The sequence below is a fragment of the Impatiens glandulifera genome, chromosome 2 (genome assembly GCF_907164915.1).
Source record: "Impatiens glandulifera chromosome 2, dImpGla2.1, whole genome shotgun sequence".
Taxonomy (NCBI): domain Eukaryota; kingdom Viridiplantae; phylum Streptophyta; class Magnoliopsida; order Ericales; family Balsaminaceae; genus Impatiens; species Impatiens glandulifera.
Window position 1 is genome coordinate 8101807 of NC_061863.1, and position 11073 is coordinate 8112879.

Below are 11073 nucleotides of genomic sequence, written 5' to 3' on the forward strand. Positions count from 1 at the left end.
ATTAAAATAACAAACTTTAGAAGTAGATAACAAAAAAAAATAGTATTTGTCATTTATGAATAAATTTAATAATAATAATATAAAAAATAATAATTATTTTTAGAATAAAATTGGAGAAATACTGCAATTTTAGCATTTCTAGCCAAAATGCTCCAAGAAGAAGATGAAAGGAATCAAATCCAAATAACGGCAGCTAGAAAATGCCACCGCCATCGCAGCCTGCTCAAGTCAAGAACAAGCTCCATTTCTTCTATGGCCATCGCAAACCCACGCAAAACCGACCCACCGTTCGCGGCGGCCTCTTCTCCAATCGCGAAACCCTAAACCCTAAACCTCTATCCCGATTGAATCCACCCATCAACTACGACATTCAAAGATGGGACCCAGATTCACCCAACGCTCTCTCATTCCAACCCACAAAAACCCCATCAGAGAAATTCTTCAACTTAGCTCAAAATCTATCTCCTATCGCCCGCTTCATCGTCGACTCATTCAGAAAACACAAAAGTTGGGGGAAACCAGTCATGGATGATCTAAACAAGCTGAGGCGAGTCACGCCTAAGCTGGTAGCTGAAGTGGTGAAATTTCAGACGGACGCGAGAATGGCAGCTAAGTTCTTCTATTGGGCTGGTAAGCAAAAGGGATATAGACATGATTTCGCATGTTATAATGCTTTTACTTATTGTCTTAATCGGAATAATGAATTCCGGTCGGCGGATCAGGTTCCTGAATTGATGCAGATGCAGGGGAAACCGCCGACTGAGAAACAATTTGAGATTTTGATTAGAATGCACTCTGATGCTAATAGAGGTTTAAGGGTTCATTATGTGTATGAGAAAATGAAGAAGTTTGGATTGAAACCTAGAGTTTTTTTGTATAATAAGATTATAGATTGTTTAGTGAAAACAGATCATTTGGATTTAGCAATGTCTGTTTATGATGATTTTAAAAAAGATGGTCTGGTTGAAGAGAGTGTTACCTATATGATCTTAGTTAAGGGTTTATGCAAGGCTGGAAAGGTCGATGATGTTCTTGATTTGTTGGAGAAGATGAGAACGAATCTCTGTAAACCGGATATCTTTGCATACACTGCGATTTTTCGTGTTATGATTAAGGAAAAGAATTTAGAAGGTTCATTGAGGGTTTGGGAGGAAATGAAGAAGGATAAGATAGTTCCCGATGTTCGGGCATATGCGACGTTGATTATTGGGTTATGCAGGGGAGAAATGGTCGAGAAAGCTTATATGTTATTTGAGGAGATGAAGGAGAAAGGTTGTTTGATCGATAGATCGATATATGGGTCATTGGTTGATGGTTTTGTGGCAAAAGGGAAAATCAGTTTAGCTTTAGACCTTTTGAAGGATTTGATGAATTTAGGGTATAGAGCCGATCTCAATATATACAATTCTTTGATTTCGGGATTGTGTAATGCAGGTCGAGTTGATAAGGCTCATAAGCTTTTTCGATTCACGGTTCAAGAGTCTCTTCAGCCAGACTTCTTAACCGTGAATCCTATCTTGATTTCTTTCGCATTGTCTGATAGAATGAGCGATTTCTTTACCTTGCTCCAGCAAATGAATGATTTGGGTCGACCTGTGATCGACGATCTTTCGGGTTTCTTTACATCTCTCGTGGGAGACTTGACTCGGGTTGAGAAGGCACTAGAAGTATTTGAACACTCAAAATCAAAAGGGTATTGTAGTACGTCAATCTACAACGTTCTAATCGAGGCTCTACACAAAATGGGTGAAACCGAAAGAGCTTTATCGCTCTTCCGAGAACTAACCGATTCCGAAAAACACAAACCTGACTTATCATCTTACAACATTGCTATCATATGTTATAGCGATATTGGAGATATCCAGGAGGCGAGCATTTGCTACAACGAGATGATGAAAATGTCGTTGTTTCCCTCGGTTGATGCCTACATTTCGCTCGTTACTCGACTCTGCGTAACCGGTGAGATCGACGCGGGTATGATGTTGATACGCGACTGCTTAGCAAACGTAACAAACGGGCCCTTGGAGTTTAAGTACTCGCTCACGATCCTCTACGCATGTAAATCTTCTAAAAGGATTGAGGATGTGGTTGAAGTGGTGAACGAGATGATTGAAGAAGGTGGGACACCGGATGAAATCATATGGTGTGCGATTATCTCGGGAATGTGCAAGTATGGTACCGTGGAGGAGGCGAGGAAAGTTTTGTCTTATATGAGGGATCGGAAACTTATGACGGAGTCGGATTTGGTTGTTTACGATGAGAAGTTAATCGATCACATGAAGAGGAAAACCGCGGATTTGGTGTTGTCGGGATTGAAGTTCTTTGGTTTGGAAGGTAAGCTTGAGAGCAAAGGGTTGAAGCTAAGTGATTGATTGAAATCTCATCTAGCATAAGAAATGGAGAAATTTGATCTTGTTGTAATTGAAGGTTGTTACATAATCATTTATTAATTTAAAGGATTAAAAGAAATTTACTGAAATGAATCAATATAAATGATGATTTCCTATTTAGGTCCATTTATTTGTTTTTAGGCAGATTGGGAGTTATTTATCTGTTAGTAATATATATATATAACCTTCACTTTAGTAAAATAAATATACATTAAAAGGCCCCATTAAAATGCATAGATTTATTAGTAGGACATTTTACAATTTGAGGCTTTTCAACAAAAAAGATTAAAACGTGGCATTTAATTACTTTAATTTATTTTCAACTGAATTTTAAAACTAAACATATTATATTCTCTCTTTTCCATTGGTCTCTCTTATCTTTCAACATCTCCTTCTTCAACTATTCAGATATGATTCTTTTAACTTTTTAGGCAATAAGATTTGTTTTCCTGCTGGTTTTGTTTTACATTTTGCAGTAATTTTCAACGATTTAGTTAGTCGATTTAGTTAGTCGGTTTAGTAGCGGTTTAGTGGCTAAATTTTCAAAATTACAATTTAATAGACGGAATGGATATTCTTTTGATGAAAAATTTCAAATAATAAAATATTTGATAATTCGAGCATAAATGACTCAACTTATTATTTGATCAAAACCCTCAAATTCAAGTTAGAAATTGTGATTGAACCTGTTTAATGGTGGAATTATGTAGCTATTAAAAGAGTTTGTTAGTTATAATATTTGTTATTATAGAATTATTCATCTTTATTTTTTGTTTTTAACTATAATGGGTTGGTTTAAACTGATTCCATCATATTTGCCTTATAATTAGTATTTTATTTTTAAGTTGGATTTTCCTATATCTAAAAAAAAAATATGAGCACTTTAACTTGTTTGGTAGATAAAATATTTGGCGATGTTGAATTATTTTAATTAAAATTATGTATATTAATATTATATTTTAATTAATTTTAAGTATTCTTTTCACAATATATTTTGCAACAGTATTAAATATTAGATTATTTAATTTGGTGGTATTTTAATATTTTGATTAAATTTTAAAGAAAAATATCATATTTAATAAAAATATATATATTTGAGAAATTATCATACATTTTATATTATTTTTTAATACAATTTAAGACCTTTTTTATAAAAAAAATGAACAACTTTATTTAATTATTATAAAAAATTAATTCAAATTAAACTCAATTAGGATTTATGAGTTACATATAAACAAAAATTACTTAGTAATAATGCAAAATAACATCTATAAAATCAAAATAAATAATTGATATCAAATTGTACGAAAACATTACAAAAATAAAATTTTCAACCGAACTTCAATCACTTTAAAAACGAACTCATTTGAGTTCCTGAACGATGAGTGTTAAAGAGCAAACTGAACTAACTATTAAAACGGTATAAAAAAAATCTCTACTAAATATTTTAGACGGTATAAAAAAATCTCTACTAAATATTTTAAACGACAGTTAAAATTATTTTTAATCAATGATTAGTAAGTAACACCGAAAAATAATTATAGTGAAAAACTCATATAAATAATGAGAAGACACCTGTAATAGAGTTTATATATGAAAATAAGTTTCAATAACTCTTTATTGAAAAAAAAAACTCCAAATTCAATTATTTTTGTTTCCTTTTCTGTTAAGAGGGGATGGATACTGACTAAATAAAAATATTACCAATACAATCGGATGACATAAACAACAAACATTAACTCATCAACGATTGAAAGTATTATTCAAATTATAAAAATTCGAGACAAATAAATTAATTCAATAAAGCAAGATGAAACCGAATCAAACACAAATATTAACTCAAATCTGAGTGATAGAAAGAGAAATAAGACACCCTCTTAATGTTAAAAAATTTAAAAAATTAATGCTAATTAAAATATAAATTTTAACTTTTCTAGATTGAGGAACTATGTATTCTTTAACCTTTAATAAATATTGGTAAATATATATATTATATATATATATATATATATATATATATTATAATCATATTTGATAAGTACAATAGTTTTAAATTTTGTTTGAACTATTTTATTTTTATTATAAATAACTTATAAAAAATAATTTTAATATAAATGGTGCTTACCTAAATCACCTGAATTTGATAGTAGTGGAGAATCTGGAGACAAGAGACACAGAACTTTAGGAATGGAAATGTGGGCACCACTCCCCTACCACAATCACTAATTGTGGTCCTAAGAGAAAATAATTCTCTAGGCAGAATTGAATATCCTACTACTAAATATTGAATTATAATGATTGAATTGATCAAATCATTTGAAAATAACATTTCAAAATTTCAAATAAAATATTGAGAATGTGGTATTTTCAAATTAGTTCCCCAATATATAATTATGAGAATACAGTATGAAAGAATTGTCAAATATGTAACTTTTAATAGTTGGTTTATTCTAAACACAATAAAACAATGATGTTTGAATGTGTTTTGTTTAAATTTTTTATTTTGCGAACATAGTTAAAATTTCAAAGTATTATCTCACTTAATCATAACGTCACTAGAAACATGAAATAAGAAAAATAACAACGGAGAAATCGCAAAAATAGTACAAGATAATCATATTTAATGTTAACGAGGGTTTATAAAAAAATCGATAGAAAGACGTGGATATCCCAAACATACATGGGTCATGAGTTCAAACTCATCAGATGATACGTTTAATACATTTGATTAATTAGTTAGTTGAGTGTTTGTGATTTATATGATTAATATGTAGGATTAGACGCATTTCGAAAGAGTTGTGAAACCTAACCTTCTAAAAAAACAAAAAACATCCAACATAGTTATTTTGAAAGAGTTAAAATAGAAAAATTAAATATTTATAACGAAGTGAACTATAAATAAATAAATAAATAAATAAAAAGAGTAAAAACTTGATTACTATTTAGTATTCATATTAATATGAAAGATTTAATATTTTGCAAATGTTATCTATTTAACTAAATTTATATGTTCTTCTTAATGTGGATTTGTTGTTTGTTGATTTTTGTAGTTATTCAAGTTTATTTTTTTACGATAATGACGTCTTATTTTATAAACTTGTTATTTGTTTGTTTGTTTTTTTATTTTATTTAACTTGTGGTTTCTAAATTGACATGGTTATTTTCTAGGTTTTATTATTATTTTTTATTTAATTAGTGGTTTCTAAATTGACATGGTTATTTTCTAGGCTTTATTATTATTTTTTATTTAATTAGTGGTTTCTAAAGTGACATGAATATTTTATAGGCTTGTTATTTGTTTGTTTTTATTTTATTTAACTTGCGGTTTCTTAAGTGAGACGATTATTTTTCAGGCTTGTTATTTATTATTAATTTTTTTTTATTTAACTTGTGGTTTTTAAAGTGACATAGTTATTTTCGACTTTTTATATGTTTTTTTATTATTTTTTATTTAACTTGTGGTTTTTAAAATCATAATTTAGTTTGCAAGTGGTTTATTTTTTTCAAAACAAATAATTGGGTTGGAAGAAAACTTTTTTACTTTTTTATTTATTTTTTGTATGTATAAAAGTCACAATAAATATAAAAATAATAATAATTTAGTTAATGATCTATAAAAATACTTTGCATAATAACTTTTACAGCCAATAAAAAATCACCTTATAATATGTATTATACTTTCAAATTTAAACAATAAATAAATCATAATTCAAAAAATAATTTTATCTCAAAAAAATTAATTAATATTTTTTTCTAACTTTGTCTCACTTCTATAATACATTTATGGCCTATTTTTAATATTATTTCATTTATTTATTTATAAAAATAAAATATATAATTCACTAATTTGATTAGTTAACACAGATAAATAAGCATGTTAAGTAGATGGTTATGTCATTTAAAAAATTAGCATGTATTCCGTGCATTTGCACGAGTAATAATAATATAAAAATCCGTGAAAAAAATATTACGGTAAAATTTTTATGGACGGGTCAACCTACAATCCGACCCAAATATCTATTTATTCTCACATATATCCAAATTAACCATAGCTCTCGACCCGGCAATCCGGACACTTCAAAAATTAAGCATCATTATATATATATATATATAGATTATACTTTTAATTTTAATTATATAATTTTTTAATTATAATTTTTCTATATAACTTTTTATTTATCTTTTTCAAATTTTAGTTCTTTTAATTGATTTTTTTTTTCAATTTTGTAAAACTATTTCTTTCAAATTTTATTCTTTGTAAATGTTTGTTTAATTGTAGTATTTTTAACTGATTCTTTTATTTTAGTAATTTATAAACTTTTTTTCAAGTTTTTTTTAAAACTAATTTTGTTTTTTATTTTAGTTTTTACTTGCTTTTAATATTTTTTTTAAAAAAAATTAACCCATATAAAATTTACAAAATAGACAAATAATCACACATCAAACAACTAATATTCTTTTTAGAAAATAGTATATTTTCACCTTCACAATCATACTTTTTAAGTGAGAAAATAATAATAAAATTGTTAAAAAAAAATGATTTATTAATAAATTTATAGACTACTACACAATTTTGTAGATAAGCTTTTGACTATTTTTTTTTTTAAAATTTTAGTGGCTTTAAAAAAACCATTTGTGAGTTATTATATTATATATTAAATAGTTTGAGATAAGTGGCGTGTAATGATAAGTATTGTGACTTGTGGTTATCGATTGAAACTTGTGATGGAAATAGACAAAATCAATAAATACTAATAAGAATAATCAAATGGAATAATAATATTTTAATACAACCTGGTTATTATTTGCATTTGATAAATATTTTTTTTAAAGATATATAAATTATGTTGTCTAAAGAAAATTTCTTTTGTTGGATTATGTGTATATAAAATGATGTAAGTTTAAAAAAAATTAACTATAATTTATGTAAATTCTTAAATTAGTTAAAATTTAAAGTTAATTTTTTTTTTAAAATGATGTAAGTTTAGAAAAAAGTAATTATAATTTATGTAAAATTTTAAATTAGTTAAATTTTAAATGTACGATGATAAAATTTTACGAGTATATAAATAAGTTTGATTTTAATATTGTATATTATTTTAAGAAAAAAATGAATAAAAAATAATTATTTATTCAAATAAATAAATTAATATATTTTTTGTTTTAAAAATTGATTTATTTTAATGTTATTTATTTATTATTATATTTTTAAATAAATTTATACTTAGATATATATACAAATAATAATAATAAGACAAAAAATTTCAGAATATAACAATTTTTAATTTATTATTATCATTTTAGACATGATATTTTTTATTTCTCTCTAATTCGTGTATACCTAATCATGTAGGATAGTGACATTACTTTAGCTATATTTTCGTTACCTAAATCTTTTCTCTTAAATATATTAGTGTCAATTAATAAAATTCGACTATTAATTTTTAAAATAATTTTTTGGTCAGTTTATTTTTGGAAGTCACACATTTAAATCAAAAGAATATTTGTAGTGTTTTAAAAATCTATTAGAATAATTTAGTTTTACGGATCAAATATCACGGCAATTTTGTTTAGGATCGTACTAAGTTTATAAATTATTACCTCAATATATGCAACACATATTTGTGTATTGAACAAATAATTATTTATTACAATAAAAAATGCAAATAAATAATATTGTGATATTATTAATTAAGGACTTATAATAATAATATTAAATTGAAAATAATATATAATGATATCATTATTAAAAAACAATATTGTGAAAACATGAGACATTTCAGTAATTAATAATAGATATTTCTTAAAAAGTATTTGATATAATAGATAAGTTTTAATCCCAAATCCTTTAAAATTTCATATCTTGAATTTTAAAAATACTAAATTGATTATCAAAGTTTTAGTTACTACTATCCCTAATCCCAAATTTATTTATATCCATAGGTTGGACGCGTATCTCCGGAATATAACTATTTCATATAATTGAAATTTAAAAAGTTAAAAACAATAATTGAGAAATGAGAGAGGAAAACTCTAGAGAGGAAAACTCTAGAGATTTGATTCACAATCGGTATGAAATTTAAAAAGTTAAAAACAATAATTGAGAAATGAGAGAGGAAAACTCTAGAGATTTGATTCACGATCGGGTACGTACGGGCGACACGATCGGTACGGGCAGGCACGGGCGATACGATCGACACGGGCAGAAAGGCACGGACGACACGATATTGTCCTGCACCGTAAGTCATCAAATCGACATCGGAATTACCATTAATCAAAGGAAGCGCTATCGACACAAGCGACACGACACGATCGACACAGGCGACACAATAGGCACAGGCGGCACGGGACGATCGACACGGGCATCCCGGTATTGTCTTGCGCCGTTCATTAAGTGTTGCTAGTTAAGGGTTTCTTGTACATTTGTAAGCGCCGTTAAATTTTGTCCTCGATTGCGGTTTACTTTTAATCATCTCTTAGGATTTCTGCAATTAATTTATTCTATTACTCTGTCTCTGCTATTATGGGAAAGGGGAAGAACAAAAGTAATAAATCAAAAGAAGTTAGAGATTTTGTGCTGGAAGGAATTAAGGAAGCAACAATCAAAGAATTTGAAAGAATTTCTGAAGAAGTTATCAAAGAACAGCAGGATACCAACATAATTAAGCAATCTTCTCCAACTACTACTGAGAAAATTCATATTGAAAATAATGCAGGAAAACAAGGGTATAATGAAGGAGCTTGGAAGATACGCTATAATGAAAGAGTTAATCTGTTTGGGCTCAAGAATCATATTACAAAGCTCCTTATGCATGCCAAAAGGGGAGAAATTGTCATCAATAAGGAGAAAGCACAACAAATTACAATTCAACTCAACACCCACTATCTTCAAGACTGGAATCTGTTGAAAAAAGAAGAATATGAAGAAATTGTTCAATGGTCAGTTGCTACAATGAAGGAACTAATGAAGGCTCCCAAATCTAAGTCATATACTATCAGGATCAACTCGACATCAAAAACTAATAAAGTCTGGAAGAACAACAATGCAAAAAAGTAAGAAGATCATTCTTATAAAGGGAAAATCTACTTGGCAATACACAGACAAAAGTGGAGGTACTAAATTCTCTATTTGAATTTAAATTGCCTACTGAAGTAAAAGAAAACTGTATAAAGGAATGGGAAAATGTAGTTGTGGGAAACTATATAGGGAAAAACAGAGTATTCTTCCCAATTACTAAAGATGCACTGTTGAAGCAATGAGAAAGAAAATGGTTGGAGAAGATTTCAGAAAATGTCCATGATTTATATTTATTTAAATTCAAGAAGGGATTTAATCTAGAGGAAATTCTAAAAAATGGGCATACATATATAGGATCCAATTGTATAAAGTTAGAAAAATGGTCTGAAGACTTGAACCTATTGAGTTTATTGGGTAGACCATTATACATGGATCCAATTATTGAAGGAGGAGAGCACCTAACATTTGCTAGAATTAGCATTGAGGTGCATCCTAGAAGCACAATGCCGAAAAGTATGACAGTAGTAGACAGAAAAGGAAAACCTACTGTCATGGAAATTATTTATGAGTGGAGGCCAGATAGATACTCTTTCTGCAATACTTTCCAACATACAAGCCCAAAATGTGATTTGGCTAAGGAAGAAGATCATAAAATTCATAATGGTCAGAAAGTAAAGATACAGGAAAACGATACAAATGTGCATATTTTTAAAAAGCAAAATGTGGTTAAAGAACAGAAAACAGAAGATAAAGAAAATTATGTACAAGAAGAAAGCAATACGAAGAAAGAAGTGGATCCTCAACCTAATCATGTTGAAGAGATAGTTGATGATTCTCAATCAAATCAAGTTGAAGTGGTTACTGATAAAAATAGAGAGGAAGATACTCGAGTTAATCAAGAGGAAGAAGAGAATGTCAATGTTGATACAGAGGAATCTAAAGTTGTTGAGGATTCCAAAGATGAAGCTGAAGGAATTAAAGACAATGATCTCGAAATTCAAGTTGAGAACAACAAGGTGAAGAGCTCAAAAATTCTGAAGAATAATTCTTTCTATCAAATAAGAACAAGTTCATATAAAGAAAGAAATCAAGATGAGAATATGCAGTATTCATCAACCTTTCAATTCATTCCCCGTTCATTGCAAGAGGAAGGGGAATAGGAAAGACAAGGGGAGGGGGAAGGGGAAGACAATATGTTGAAACATCAGGTTGATATGAAAATAAAAATCCTGATTGGAATAATTAGGATTTGATACAGTTTGTAATATTTGTTTGTAATCTCTATTTCTTGTATGTTTGATTGCTACTAATCAGGTTCTTTAGGGTCGTTTGATTGTCATCTTATAATCCTAGCTAAGACTTGTTTAGCTTTGATTCTTGACCCTCCTACTTTTGAGATTTTAATGAAATGGTTTAACCGTTTTCACTCCAAAAAAAAAAATTTAAAAAGTTAACCCAAAATATAATTTTAATAATAATAAGGCTCAAATTACGAAATTTAAGAGAATGTTCAAATAATCAATAAAAAAAAACACAAATTTATCATTCAAACAAATTAATTATATATATATGTCTTGTTTATAATTTTAATAAATCTATTTGACTATCTTATTATTACTATTCAAATTTATTAAAATAAACTATGATATCTTTGAATATATATTA

General features: G+C 27.9%; 1 protein-coding gene across 1 annotated transcript; it reads left to right on the plus strand.

The window, feature by feature from the left end:
- The first annotated feature begins 151 nt into the window (after window positions 1–151).
- Window positions 152–2516, plus strand: LOC124926136 (pentatricopeptide repeat-containing protein At4g20740). The gene has a single exon (XM_047466311.1). It carries the CDS (start codon window positions 201–203, stop codon window positions 2370–2372), a length of 2172 nt encoding a protein of 723 aa, XP_047322267.1. The 5' UTR covers window positions 152–200; the 3' UTR covers window positions 2373–2516.
- The last annotated feature ends 8557 nt before the right edge of the window (window positions 2517–11073 follow it).

Coding starts and splice junctions, on each gene's coding strand:
- LOC124926136 (XM_047466311.1), top strand. CDS start 201: ATGCCACCGCCATCGCAGCCTGCTCAAGTCAAGAACAAGCTCCATTTC.